This window comes from Chinchilla lanigera, unplaced genomic scaffold (genome assembly GCF_000276665.1).
Source record: "Chinchilla lanigera isolate Chin_1 unplaced genomic scaffold, ChiLan1.0 scaffold00132, whole genome shotgun sequence".
NCBI classification, from domain to species: Eukaryota; Metazoa; Chordata; class Mammalia; order Rodentia; family Chinchillidae; genus Chinchilla; species Chinchilla lanigera.
Window position 1 is genome coordinate 2,598,946 of NW_004955533.1, and position 15,020 is coordinate 2,613,965.

The following is a 15,020-nucleotide window of genomic DNA, read 5'->3' on the forward strand; positions in this document are numbered from 1 at the left end:
TTCACAGACAAGAATGTCGAAGTGAGTGCATGTATTTCCTCATAAGCAATCACTAACATGATGCACATGTGCGTTATTTGTGTACCTGTCAGACATGGCCAGTTTTCCAGGGAGAGTAACCACAGTTTGCAACACTGAGCAAAACATTTTTCTAGAGCTCAGTCAACTACACAGAAACCCAGCTTAGCGAAATACGTACACTGATCAGTGAGGCACAGCGCACAGGGGAGCCCAGTGCTCTGCCAGGCTGAACAGGCTCCTGTCGCTTGCTGACTGCGGCTGCACAAGTTGCATTCTGTGACCGCTCTGGATCCACTGCAATTGTTTGATCCAGAGCTGAGCTGCAGGCCTAGTTCTTTACCTTCAAATTAACCCTGGCCCCAACCAAATCCACAGCAGGGGTTTCGTCTGTGACAAAGAAATGATGAGACACGAAGAGCAGCAGGGCTCTGCAGCGGGACTGTGGGGAGTAAGCAATAGAGAGCTGGAAGAGTCAGATGCACATGGACCTATTTCAAACGTAATAGGACTTAAGTCCAGTGAAGGGCAATCTTGTGAAAAGAACAACGCAGGGTATAATCTGAAATTTTAAAGTCTTCCAATACAGTTATATTAAAATGATTTATATTTTACTTTATAAAAGTATGCAATACTATGCTTAAAAATCTTTTATTAAGATAACATATCTGTCTCCTTTTTAGAAATCATTTCAAGTTTTAAAACTTACAGTTCTGGATTTCATGAGTGTTTGGTTCTTTTTTTTTTTTTTTTTGAGACAGGGTCTTTCCATGCATTCAGGCTGGCCTTGAGCTCACTTTGTAGCCCAGGCTGGTCTCGAACTTGCAATGATCTTTCTGCCTCTGCCTCCCGAGTGTTGGAATTACAGGCGTGTGCCACCACGCCCGGCTGTTTGGCTCATTTGTACCCTTGTATAAAATGAGGATATACATGAACACAACCACAAGAATTATACCGGCACTGAACTTAGTACTATGTATTAGTATTTTCATTCTCCTTCAGCTGTGGGAAAGAAGTCAGCAGTTCTTATTTATGTGGGGGAAATCATGTAAATTTGGTAATTTTTTGAAGCTACCATATTTCTAGGGCCTAAATTTTATTGATCTATTTTGATTAATATGACCATTTCTTTTTAACACTGACATTTTTTAAGAAGATACGGTAATGATGGATGGGGTAGTGGAAATATTTTGTTTTGTATTTTTTATGTGTTTTCATACACCCAGCAATAAATAAACATAAAGAGATCAAATGTGGAAAAATAAATGTAACCCTGAACAATAAAAAACTTGCTGCAAAAGAGAACAGTACCCAGATGCTAAGGAATTTCTTTCTTAAAATGAAATTCAAAGCTTTACTAAAAAGCTTAAGCATTTCTTTAAGCATGAAGTACAAAGTGACCAATAGCATAATGCGGAGGAAGCTGGAGGTAAAACTGAGTAGAATCAAACAGATTCAGCTTCTATTACTTAGAATTCTGGTGCCCAGAATTTCTTATGAAAGAGTTTATTAAATTTATCTTACAGTATTAAGTATTGAAACACCAGAATCAGATATGTAGTAAAAATGTGACACACAGTAGATGCTTTAAAGTTTCTAGGGAAAAAGGTAATATCCACAAAATTGGTAGATTAGGGCACTCTAAAAATCTGCCGATCCATGAGGATAACAGACAAACTGGCAAAAATGATCCTCATCAGTGTCTTCTGGCATTCCAGAATTGATTAAAAACCTTACAAAAACTAGTGGGATGCTTAATAAAGGAAAAAGCCTCCAATTTCAGTACGAACGGCCTGTGGCAGTTCAGCTTCCCTGTCACCATTCCCAGCTCTCCAGCTCTAGCATAGGCCTTGGCAATAACAGCCCCTTCCTGGTGCAGGTAGCTGGTAAGGGGACCAACGTGGACCTTTTTCTCAAAGAATGTTCTCTACCTACTACGATCTGTCGGGGGCCGGAAGGATTAGTTCAAGGGCTGCCTATGTTTTACTTGCACTGGAAATTTCCCAGGCTGCATCTGATGTGGTGAAAGGCAAATGTCTTGCTACAGCCAGCCAGAGCTGGGGCAGCCACAGGCAGGCCAGAAACGTGAGGAGAGAAGAGACTAGAGAAAGAGACCCGTGCGCTGGGTGAGGACTATAAAGCTGCCCCGGATTCCGGGGGACTTTGAAAGACTGGACACACGCGAAGAAAAGACCCGAGGAAGTCACAGTTCTCCATCTCCGGATGGTCACAGACCCCACACAAGCAGGAAGTGAAGTGCGCGGCGAAGCTGTACACTGCCGGGTGAGCGCTAAGGAGGTGTTTGCCGTGTGCACAGACTGTCTGCAAAGGCAAACATATTTTTGGGGTAAGGGCTTTTTGTGGGGGTGGTTTGGTTTCGGCTGAAAGCATTTAAAAATCTGTCAAATAACTAGCTGACCACTAAGCTGAAGAAATAGGCGCCCACATGCTAGCCAACTCAGAATTTACAAGGTGAGCTTTAACAGCTCACTAAGTGTATGACACCACAACCGGCATTATGGTGGTGGGAGGATAGATTTTCAGAGATTCACATTATAATAATCAAACTGTGCACTTTAAAAAAATTAAGAAGAGCATGTTCAAAATTTTAGAAATTAGCAGAAACTATCCCTCAAAACACAGAGACACTGTACTTCCTGGAAAGCACATTAAGTCAATACAGAAATCAAGGAAACCTAGGGGAAAATGTCTCAACAAACACAGAAAAATCAATAAAGAGAATTTAGAGAGAAACACCAAAGAAAAATTCTGGAGGCAAAAGAATCAACTGTAGCCAAAATTTTTCTAAAGGGCTTCAGTGGAAGATTGAAAAAAGACCATTAGATGTGAAGATAATTTAAATAAAGTGATCCAGCTTGAGGCACAGGAAGCAGAAGCTTGAAGAAAAGTGAAGCAAAGGTAAGAAACTTCTAGGACACAAACAATGTACCAAATTAGGTGTAATGAGGGTCCCAGAACAACAGATAAAGGGGAAGAGGCAAGGGAATTTTTGAAGAAATAATGGGCTGACTCAATCTTGTCATCTTTCCTGGATGAAGACTGCTCCAGAGGTGTTAGATCATGGAGATGCAAAACTTACTGGTGGGCTAATCACAGAGGAAGCGGGTCACTGAGGCCTGTCCCTTGTAGGGTCTTTATCTCCAGGTCCCTCTTCACCGTGTTTGCTGCCCAGTCAGCTCTGCTCTACTACCCGCTGCCACTGTGATCTTCTTGCCATGGAGCCAGCTGATTATGAAATGAAAAACCTTAATCTGTGAGCCAACCTGAACCACTTCTCCTCTAAGCTCCAGGCGTCAGGTGTTTTGACTGACCAACGGGAAACCTGCACAGTACCAGTGACCTGACAATGTCCCAAGTTTTATGGATGATATAAATCTAATATCTAAGATTCACACTAAGGTGCATTATAATAAAAAAAATCAGAATCCAGTGATGAACAGAAGCTTGAAAGCAACACGACAGAAGTACTGTAACTCATCATGCAGGGAGGAGCTTCAATAAGATGAACAGCTGATTTCCATCAGCCATTATACAAGCCACATACTCTCACACTAACATCTACCTCTGCACCATCACACCCACGTTACAGACTAGCCACCCATTTATATGTGCACTCAAATAACTACACACACATCCATATGCACAACGGACCCTCACACACACTCACACCCCCTAACACACAGCTACACACACTCTTAGGCAAAGCACCTGCTCTACTACCAGGGTCCTCAACGATGGTATTCTCTCAATTTCAATCACACACGAAGGAAACACAGATCCAAGCGAGGGGCCACGTTGGGTTACGAGATGGGAGAACACGTGCGGGCTGACAGAGCACGAGGGGTGCAGAGAGGCCCCCAGAGCGCACTCACCATAACACTGCCGGGAAAGACCGGTGTCCGCCATGCTGGTTAGTGGGCAACACGTCACCTGCAGACGCCGCTGCTCGGCTCTGCATGCAGGAGGAGGCTGAGCAGTGCATGCAGTGGCCGAGAGTGGGGTCTCCGTGTCTAGCTGGACTGTAGTTTTGTCTGTGCTTGGTGTCCTCACACAGCTGTTTCAGAGGTTACACAGGTGTGACATGTTTAGAACAGAACTCAGCTTTTCTCGGGTGCTCTCAGGAAAGCCCCAGTGATTTCCAGAAGGCCCCTCTCGCTCATCACTCCTTGGAGTCATTATCTCAGGGAGTGGTACCGTGTGCAAGACAGACTGAGGCTGACATCTCCCACACATCGCCTGGGCCAGTGTGTTCCAAATCCACGCGCAAGCTCCATCAGTTATCCTCCAAGATGTCACGGAACAGACTTGGCTCATGTCTCCCATCCCCTCGGCAGCGGGTGCGTCTCTTGCTGGAGTGTGTCTTCACCTTTGAGCTCCTGATATTCCTCTGGCAACTCAGATCCCTCCAGGCCACCGTTCCTTTCTCTCTCAAGGCAGCACATTCCTCAGTCCAAGCTCAGTGCGTGAGGACACACTTCACTACCCACTCCAGCCTCTCACCTCCTTACACAGTCAAGCAACCCCACTCTTACCTGGCCAACGCTTCTGAATCTGGCCCACCACAGAGACCAAGCAAGTTTTTCAGAGAGACACTTCCTGACCCCTCATAACCCAACCTGAGGGCCCCTTCTTTAGTCTATCCATGTTCTCCGTCTTCTCCATGCTTTAATGCTCTGGTGATAACAATTTCATGTTTATATTTAAAAGTATATGTTCACTGACCTTATTAATACTGTGCGAAATATTGTGGAAAGAAACTAGCTTCCATTGGAAAAAGCAAAGTTCAACACTAATGTATATTATTTAGCTCTTCCATGTCCATGGTAATATTTAATCACTCACACTTCTAAACTAACCACCATCATTAAAAGATGTAGCATCGTGAATTAACTTCCCTCAAAATATTGTAAAACTTCAGTCAAGTGGAAAGATTCCCTCAGTCCTCTGACCATCAACTCTCAGTGTTTTCCTGTGTGACACTGCCCTGCCACCCAGAACCGGCTACTGCTGGTCTATATTTGTATGTGTGTGTGTGTGTGTGTGTGTGAGGGAGTAGTTAACTCTTATCAGGGGTCAGTATAAGAAAAATAGGGCCCTGAAGCAGTTTTGCTAACTGAGATCAGGCTGGATTTTCAAAGGAACTTTGTGTGGTGACATCAGTGTCATGTAAATGTGCTGTCCCATGCGGAAGGGACCATATACATTTACTACTGACTGCTTAAAACATGGCCGGCAGTCTGGGGGATTGAGCAATTAGCTTCCTTTAGCTTTCGGTTTTTAATGCCACAGGCATCTAGAGGCTGCTGCGTCAGACAGCAGGATTACAGGAAAAAGCCAGAGACACAAACCTCGAGATTCCAGCCTGCTCAGGAAGCCTTTCAGGCCCGCAGGGCTCTGCTGTCTCTTCCCTCTCCACCAACACCAAGCCGGGACTAAGTCAAGAAGGTCCCCTGCATTAGCCATGCATTGGAGACACGGGCTCCTCCGATTTCCGAGTCCCCCTGCACTTGGCTGATGATCAGGGTCATCTCCGCCTCCAGGACCTCACGGATGGAGTGTGCGCGTGCGATGAGGCGATCCCTCTCCACAGGTGGAAGGCCACATCCTCAGAGGGGCATGGGGGGGGGGCTGCTTCTTCGCTTCCCCCCACAGGAAGCGGGGGAGGACTTTCTCCCAGCCTGTGAAGGTGCATCACAGCGCGGGGTCCAGGGCCTGGGGGCAGATGCCAGCGGGCTGCCTGCCTGGGGGGGCCTGGACTAGGGAGAGGCTTCCTGTGGCTTCCCAGGAGCGCTCTCCAGAAACACAGCGCCTTATTTTCTCTGAAAGTGCTGAGCCAGGGCTTCAGCAAGGTGCTCCTTCTCGGTCTGCTTCCTTCCCTGTAGCTCTCCCAACCTTCCTGGTCTGCTTCCTTTCCTGTAGCTCTCCTGACCTTCCTGGTCTGCTCCCTTCCCGGTGAATGGCCCTGACCTTCCGGGTCTGTTTCCTTCTCTGAGAGGTCCTGCTGCCACCTAGTGGTGATTAATTGAACCCTGCTGGCTCAATAGACTGCCCAGCTTCCTGTGCTGGGTTCGTTGGTGGTTACATTAAAGGGACACGCAGGTGGGTGTGGGTATCTGGGCTTTATCAATGGATGCATTACTGTGTATTCTGTTTCACCTACTTCACTGGCCTCACCTATGAATTGGAGGAACGATGGCACCAGTTTCTTAGGCTGTTTTACAATTTTGCAGAGTCGATAAATTTCTATTTCTGGAACACGTGGTACATAACAAGGGCCGAGTACGTTTTGCAAACTACTTGGCAGGTCAGGCACACTGTTACTCCCGTTCAGACGTAACTGCCTAGGCTTTGTGCTGTGTGTGTGGCTCAGCACCCGCCCTGAGCCTGGGCAGCTACAGCTGAGACTCAAGCACCCCGAGGTTCGCACCAATGTCCCTTCCTCCCACCTGAGGGTTCTGAGACCCTTGAAGGCGGCCCCTTGCACACAGGGGGCCTCTCTAAGAAGGTCCCTGCCTGGGCAGAAGAGCCCATGATGCCAGCTAAACAAGGGTAACAGCAGCAGTCCTGCTGTTACAAGCTTTGAGGGGCCAGGACCTTAGAAAGCAAGCACGCGCTGGAACAGTGTCCCCACTGAGGGTGAGGTGGTCCTCCGTGAGATGTGTGCCTAGCTGCTCTAAAGGGCGGACAGACCAGACTGGGCTGGCTGCACGGTCTGTGCACGGAGAGCCTTCCCAGTGGACCCAGAATAGCTCTGGCCATGTTTTCCAACCAATGTGCAGAACTGTGTGCTCGAAATGTCTCATTTGTAACCTGCACAGTCAGTCGTGTAGGTAAATCTGTACAAAACTGGCAGACACCTAGCGCTGAGCATGTCGGTGAAGGAGAAACTCTGGGGTCTCCCTCCTACGTCCCTCCAGCTTAGGGGTAGCGGCGGGGACGGCCTGGCTAGGGAAAGGTGTTTTCTCCCCGTCCGTTATCTTCCACTCCTCACAGACCTGCTCGCTTGAGTGACCGGCTCAGGACTGCACGGAGCGCCGTCCTCTGCCAGCATCTTCGGGAGGCTGGTCCCAGGATGCTCTGTGGCCCCAAATCTGCAGACGCCGGCTCAGGTTCCTCATGTAAAATAGCACTGGATGTATGTGCAACCCGTCTGTACTCACTTGTATACTTTTTTTGCAGTATAGGAAACAGAACCTAAGGTTTTCTCACTGAGCTACACCCCCAGTCCTTTCTCATTTTTATTCTTGAGATGCAGAAATACATATATTTGGGTGTACAAATGATACACATCAAAAGATTCATGTTGATCATTTTCTTCATATACTTTATGATTTCTAGTTTTCAATTTTTAAGTACATTTTGTTTCTTGTCATTAGAAAATAAGTGTTAATTTAAAAATTGAAAGAGTAGATCTCCTGGTTTATGAAATTAGTTTTGAATTAGACACTGGTATGTATAAGTATGCATAACTATACTAGTATCTCTATATACCCACTCAGTATCTAGCTAAAACTGCTAAGTATGTATGTGTCATTTCCTTCAGATCCAATAATCTATAAATCAAGTACATACGATATAAAATTTCCTTCAGTACTTTCATTTAAGGAATGGAGCCAATCACTGTACAAAAATATGACCGTTCTGCCCTCCAGTGGCCATTCTAGAACTATATGTGTAGTTAGTAGCCCCTCTCAAAATGAGTCTTGAAACTACAGCTCTACCGTTTTGAAAGGAAAAAAAAACCAGCAACAAAAGGAGATTGACATGAAACGATCAAGGACTCCTGACTACTACCAACACCGAGGACCTGAGCTGAAGTCAGCCTAACCCTGAAGTCTGGCCGTTTCTTCATCACACTGCTTCCTCAATGCAAAGCCATACTTTTGTACTTGGCAGAGAAACTCTCAATGGAGCGCACATAGCTGTGAGACCCGCCGTCCGCAAAGAGAGCTAGCACAGGGCGCAACGCGCAGGAAAGAGGCAGAGGCGCTCCACGCCCCGCTCTGTCTGCTCTCCCTTTACCCGAGCTGTGTCCTGCTACAAGGAGAGATCCGCCACTGGGACAGTTCACTGCTACGTCTGCCTGAGTTAGAAGTGCCCCTCGGATGGCATTCACATGGCTCCGGGCTGAGTGGACTTACTGGAGGCGGAAGACCCACCCTGAGTGTGAGTGGTGCCAACTGACAGGCTTGTGGCCTAAACGTAAGGAAGAGGGGCACAAGGAAGGAAGGCCTGGGTCTGCTCTTCAGGGGCGCTAGTCTGCCTTTGCCTTAGAAGTCTGTCTCCTGGCTTCCGGCACAGACCCTGCCTTCGGCCTTACATGGCAGACCCTTCAGCTTCTGTGACAGACTCAAACAGGACTCTGTGGTGAGTTCCAGGCCTCTGACCTCTGACTGGCTCCTTGGGATCTCCAAGTCGAAGACGGCCCTTCTGCGCTCTACCACACCGGATTCTGCAGGTGACCAGTCTAGGCCCACCTTGCAAACACGTACGCATTTATAGATCGTACATTATGTCTCTAGTGAACCCTGACGAAACAGTGACACTCCAAGGTGCACTCCCCATTCACTATGTCACACAGGCACCGACAAAGGGATGGGAGGTGGCAGTGCCACCAGGTTTCCTGAGACGGGAGAAACGGGCGGTTCCAGCAGCGCCTGCCTCCTCGTAAGTCCTTGCTTGCCTGTGATGGCTTCCTGCCCTTCTATGACGGTTAAACCTATCTGTCAATTTCGCTGGCCCTCTGGGTGTGCCCTGGGGTCTATACCTGGTTCCTGCCCCCTTCTGCCCTGGCACCGTTCTCCTGCTTTGCTCTCTGCTGCCATGAAGTAAACAGCTTGGCTGCGCATGCCCTTCCACCACGATGCCCCTGCCCTGGAGGAGGCGGGCTGCTGACTGAACCCTCTGACGTCATGACCCAGACTAAGTACCCTTTAAGTTGTGCCAGGTGCTGTGTCCTGGTGATAGAAAAGCCAGCGTGCTCTCACACTAAGGAGGGACTTGCTCTCCTGCCTGGGGCCCACCGCTGGGAAATACGGCAGTGCGTATCATGCTACCCCCGGCGTGTGGGAGCACCTGGCTCCCAGCTCACTCGCTCTGAAGCTATCTCACAAGATTCGGCACGCTCCTGGAGAGATGCGGCTCCCGGTACCCTGCAAGTGCTTTTTGGCTGAGGAATCTGGATCAACTGCTATGCAAGGATTACCAATAGTTATACTCAGAGCAAAAGCAGTTATGAATTCTGGTGAAGGTGACAGTCACGCATTCATCCGGGACCTGTTGTTACTCTACTGCATGTTGCACGTTGTACTACAGAGGAGAAATTGGTGACTAAAGCCCATTTGTGGGTTCAGCACCTCTTCTTTTGTACCCTAGAAGAAGGCCTGGCTGGGGGAGGTTGCCGTGTTGAGGCTCCTGCAGAAGTGACCCCACCAAACTGCCTGACATTTGAAGCTCAAGCCTGGGAATGTCTGTGTAAAAGGATCGCTCTGCTTGCTCAAGGACTCTGCTAGAAGACAGTGTCCCGTCAGATATCCCTGCCTTCTGATGCTTGCTTTACCAAGTTTTGACTTTACCGTGTTGTGAAAGTGATAGGTCTTCTGTAGAAACTGCACTTGAAATTTTGGATTTAGCCCTTTCCCAGGGCAGCAGAATGTAGCCTGACCCTCTCTGGCAAGGCTAGCAGCAGCGGCGGCCCCACGACTCTGAGGGAATCATGGATGCCGCAGGCCTGTGCTGAGCTAGAGTACGCGGGACGGCAGGTCGATGAAACGGCATTTTCCACTCAGGAGGGGTGTGCAGAGAGGTCACCTTCTTGCAGGTTAGGGATGTCTGAAGATCCCGTGCTCCTCCACTGAGTGCACCCAGCCCCAGGTGTCACCTCCCTGAGGACTCAGCGGGAAATGTTTGAGGTTAGCTTCAAGCTCACCCTGAGCGGCCTAAAGTTTATCTGCAGATCTTACAGAGAATGACTCACTGGTAGCGCGAAGTTCCTGAAACTAGTGCTCTTGAGTAGGTCCAGGAAGTGCCAAAGCCTGTTTGCCGGGCATCTGGGGGCAAACGGCATCCGCTGCGCGCTGCTCCGGGCTTCTCCTGAGTCACCCTGGCAAAGGTCTGCCAGTTCAAGGTGTGCTCTTTCAATATTAATTAATTTCGGGGCCTTGGTGGGAATCTTAAAACTTCTACTCAATACAATCACTTCTTTGGAGTTACTTTTTGTTTTTACCTTTTCAGGTTGTTTCTTGAAGTTATTTTTTTTAAAAAAACAGTGACAGTAGTATTTTCAAGCATTTGCAGATGTTTGCCTGAGCTGAAACCCTGCTTTTAAACCTTGTACCTTCATCACTTGAATTAGGCGTAAGTATAGTGTCATGGCAGACACTGACATGCCTGAAGAGAGCTCCTATTTCCTGGAGATTTCCTTAAGAGAGACAGCACCTAAAAATTACTGGATTGAGGGACACATTTGGTTTATAAGTTGTTAGTTTTCTATTACTGTAACAAATACCTGACATTAGGAATAAAAACCTTACAGAAAAAGATTTTTGAGGTCACACCTCTGGAGTCTCACGTCCGGGGCAGCTGGCCCTACTGCGCCAGCCGTGTGAGGGCTCAAGACTGCACGGCTGACATGCGCAACAGAGTTAAACAGCTTCCCTCACGGCCAGGGAGCAAGGAAGGTGAAAGGCGAAAAACGGGGGCCCACAGTCTTCTTCCAGGGCACACCGCCAGCGGGTCAGAGACTCCCCTCCGGGCCGCAGTGGTGCCACCGTGGGGAGCAGGAGCCTTCACCACGTGGGGTTTTGGGGACACCTGAGACCCTAACTAGCACCGGGCCTGCCTGGAGTGGCCCCGTACACACAAGAAGCCGTGCTGCCGAAGCGCCCCACGGCGGGGTGCGGCGTCAGGACACTCCCTGTGTGACTCCAGGGTGTGTATCGCCATTTCTCCATCTCTGCTGAATCAGTGAAATGGTACTGCCATAGCTATAGCTCTACCACATTAAAATTCATAACATGTGAAGAGCAGCTGTGTTCACTTTCCGAATGTGTACAACTGAAGAAGAAAACTCCTATCCACTCTGCAGCTCACCAGCAACTCTGCACAACGGTCGCCCGCTAGTGAGTGCACTGATGGCTCTCCGCCCACCTCTCTCCAGCCCCTTCGGGCCGACACTCAGACGGGGCGCTGGGAAGGCCGCCACTGTCCACACCGCACCGTCCTTCCAGTTTCCAAGTGGGACGGACTCAACCGGACACTGCTCAGAGCTGAGCTCAAATTCTTGCTGCCCCTTTGCCAGCTGTGGGATCCTGGGCTGACTACAAAATAAACGCCTCAGAGCTTTGCTCCCTCTGGTGTTCTCGGTCATGCTGTCATCTGTCTAGCAGGGCTGGGAGGACTGCAGCTCATGTCTGCGCCTGGTAACCGGTGTTCGCTGGAGGCCTCTCTCCTACGGCCTCCCTTTCTAGTTTGTTTTTATTTTTTTCTTTTGCAGTCCTGAGGATTGAACCCAGAGCCTCAAGCATGTTAGGAAGTATTGTCACTGAGCTTCACACAGCCCCCAGCTCCTCCACGTTCCAAACAGTGATGCTGACTCCTCGCCCCACGGCAGCAGTGATGCACTAGATGCTAGCGCTCCTTTGCCTTCTAGAAATAAAACCGCACGCTCCGTGTTATATCCTTCAGCTGTGGGGCCTAACGATGGTCTCTTGGTGAGAACAAGCAGGACCGTCCTCCGCTGGGGACTACAGGTATTTTTACCTTATAAACAAAACGTACTCAATCCGACAGTAACTGCATCAGTAACTGACCCCAACCCCACGTGGCCCCTCGGATGCTTCAAGTCCTCAAGCTCCGTCTCACCCTGGCTCACGGGGCTGAGAGCACACACGCTTTCCCCTCCCATTTCCTCTTCCAGGGCAGTGACTCCACCCCAGCACTGTCTCCCAGCTTTCTAACATGTTTCTCTGCCCGAGCGGGCACGGCCCAGGGACACTGACGCCCACGCCCATGTGCCAGTCCACGGGGAAAGCACACTGAGGTTCCACGTAAGGAGAAGCAGGGCACGAGGAACTAGGGCGGAGCTGCAGGTGGGACGGACTCACTCCTCCTGGCTCCCGCTCAGGTTGTTACAAGAAAAGTCAGGTCTGGGACACCACATGTCAAAGCGTCCTTGAGCACCTATGTTAGAAAACACAGCCTCCAAGCACGAAAGCACTGACATTATTTCCATTATGATTTCTTCTTTGAAACACAAAATTTTCTGTGGAAAACTGTAGTAAGAGAAATCCCACGAATATCTATGTAAATGCATATGCTTTTTTTAGTTGACTTTAGTGGGTTTTTAAATAATCTTGCAAATATTTTCCGAAGCCTACTTAAGCCCACCATGGAAACTTTGGAAAGCTATAAAGGAGCCTTTCTCTTTGGTCAATTTATCGATTTACTAAAGGACAATGAATAATTCAGAGAAAAACTGACTAATGAATATTTTAAATTTGAAACACTAAAATTTAACCTCAGCATTGGAACGTCCTCAAAGTGTATGAAAATGGGCTTTTAAAACTTGCCAAAATTGTGCAACGCAACCAAGAGGGTTCTTTTTAGTTTTTAGAAAGAAATTTTTATAAAGTAAGTTTTCCCTATATTACATGATGTGGGTCACTAATTATTCCAGAAGTGCTCTTGAACTTGAATAAGAGAAGTGTAGGTATCTAATGCCTTTGCTTTCACAACAACCCAAAGAAAGAATCTCTGCGAGCTTTGGAGGTCACAGGGTACACAGATGCACACGCACGCACACACAGCTCACGTTCCAACCATCTCAGCAACAGTGGGTCCCTAGGTCCTTGGCGCTGGCCAGGTCCCAGTCTGTCCTGCAGCTCCACGCCCGCCCAGTCCCAGCCCCCAGCCAGGTGCTCGCTCACCGCATGGTGTAGAGCAGGGTGCCGTCGTCCTCCAGCCGCAGCAGCTTGTTGGGAGTGGTCATGTTGTGCGCGATGGACTTCTTCCCGTTGTGGAAGAAGGTGTCTGGGGTCCAGATCTTGCTGGCGAGCAGGTTGTTGAGGGGGAGGCGCTGCATGGGTCCCTTGAACCGCAGCCTCTCGTCCTTCCAGCTCTGTCGGAAGAACACGTCGATGGTGTATTCCTAATGCACAGGGAGGCAACGCCTGAGTAGGAGGGGTCTGCGGCCGCTCTGCGTGCTCTTTTGGAGCGATCCCCGCGGGCCGCCCGGTACCTACCATCTCCGTGTCTGACACCGGGCCAAAGCTGGTAACGTAGATGTCCGTCCGCACCTGAGTGATCCGCTCTGAAACACAGACACCGGTTGCTCCACGCACTGGTCCCCCACGTGCCTTCGTCACAGCGTCTCTGTGCTCAGGCCACCAGCCAGCCAGGGCACTGGGACGGGCTTGGTAGGTTTGGAGGACTTGACCCCATACCCAGTGGGACCAAGCTGCTGCAACTGTAAGCTACATAAAACATGATCAGTTAAGGAAAGGGACGAGGCACCCCCTTGGTCTGCTGCGGGGACCTGGGCTGACTCAGTCCCGGCCGTGGAAGGAGCACCCGCGTTTCAGTTTTCTTCTCGGTACGTCTGAGACGGTCAGCCAGCCTACCCCGCTGCACCTTGCCTCCCACACAGCGCCCTGGAGGAGATGGACAACTCCTGACGGGGGAGGCTGACGTGGGAGGGTCTCCAATAAAATGGGAGTCACAGGGCTGGGGATGTGGCTCAGCGACTGGGCGTTTGCTCAGCATGCACGAGGTGCTGGGCTGGGCCCAATCCCCAACACTGCCAAAAGCAAAACAAGAACCTGGTGATGCTGTGTGTCCTCTGGGAAAGGACCCTTGAAAACATGTCCTCAGTGGCCTGTAGGAGCAATGGAGAAGAAAGACCGGCTCCTCCTTTGTGACATTTTAAACTGTTAGACATTCCCATCGTGGGAGACGGCTACTTCACTTCAAATTGGTGGAGATACACAAAAGATAAAAGTGACCAATAGTATTGTGAGTGAGGGGAATTCTCGTGCTCCTGGGCATCACTGAGGCGCTGGAACTCTGGGTTCCTATGTGGAGACTATGTCAGAATACAGAACAGCCTCCACTGACGGACCCCAAGCCACCTGCTGGTGGCACCATGGGCTCAGCACTCGCCCAGCTTCATGCCCTGGAGCCTCCCAAGAGACCAGCATCTACTTGTACACCCTCAGCTATGTGTTTGTCCCTCCCCAGCAAGAGGCGCTGCTACCTGAGATGAGGGTGCCCGCCAGGCTGTCTGTCTCAGGCACCGCCCTGAGCTGCATGTAACTCTTGGCATAAAATTAAGCCACACCTGCCTGTGTGCTCTGAAAGCACCATCTCCTCTCAGTTTATCGACCAGCTTCCACAAGTGCAGTGGCCTCCCTTGTCTGTACTTTCACCTTCGCCCTTTTCAGTCACTCACCGTGAGCAAGGGCCTAAAATATTCCATGGAAAATTCTAGGGACAAATAGTTCAAACCTGTATTATAGTATAACAAGTTTCTGACTTATGAGCATTCGAGTTGTGGTATTTCACAGATCCGAACAGACGCGGCATTACGAACATTCATAGATGCAAACAAACCGCGGAGGTAGCTTGTGTGTTTGCCAGACATTGTCACAGTTGTGCTGCTGTGTGCTGAAAAGTAAAAATTGTTTCTTCACAGTATTTGTGTGTGTGTTTGGTGTTTTTGTGCTTTACATTATACGTTTGTGTCAGAGATGTATCAGACTCACTTTGCTGGACTTAGGAATGAATCCAGTTTAGGAACATTCTGGGATGGAACTCGTGTGGCGATTTACGGTAGAGCGTTATAATTTTTCTACTTTTTTGTTAATTATTGTCAATCTTTCTGTGCCTAATTTATAAATTAGGATTTATCATAGTTGTGTATGTATAAGACAAAATAGCAACATAGAGTTTGTTACCATGCAGGCTTCACGCATAGCCCCTGCAGA

The 15,020-nt window shown here is 49.1% G+C and overlaps 1 protein-coding gene across 2 annotated transcripts in view; it reads right to left on the bottom strand.

The window, feature by feature from the left end:
- Gabra5 (gamma-aminobutyric acid (GABA) A receptor, alpha 5) overlaps positions 1-15,020 on the bottom strand; it is a 67,588-nt gene that overhangs the window by 35,447 nt on the left and 17,121 nt on the right. The window contains exons 4-5 of one of the 2 annotated variants that reach the window (XM_005410412.2): positions 13,281-13,348; positions 12,966-13,156 (exon numbers count right to left, since the gene is read on the bottom strand). In XM_005410412.2, the coding sequence (XP_005410469.1) occupies positions 12,966-13,156; positions 13,281-13,348 (259 nt within the window). Of the gene's footprint in view, positions 1-12,965; positions 13,187-13,280; positions 13,349-15,020 lie in introns of both variants that reach the window. The other variant, XM_005410411.2, reaches the window with a different exon arrangement.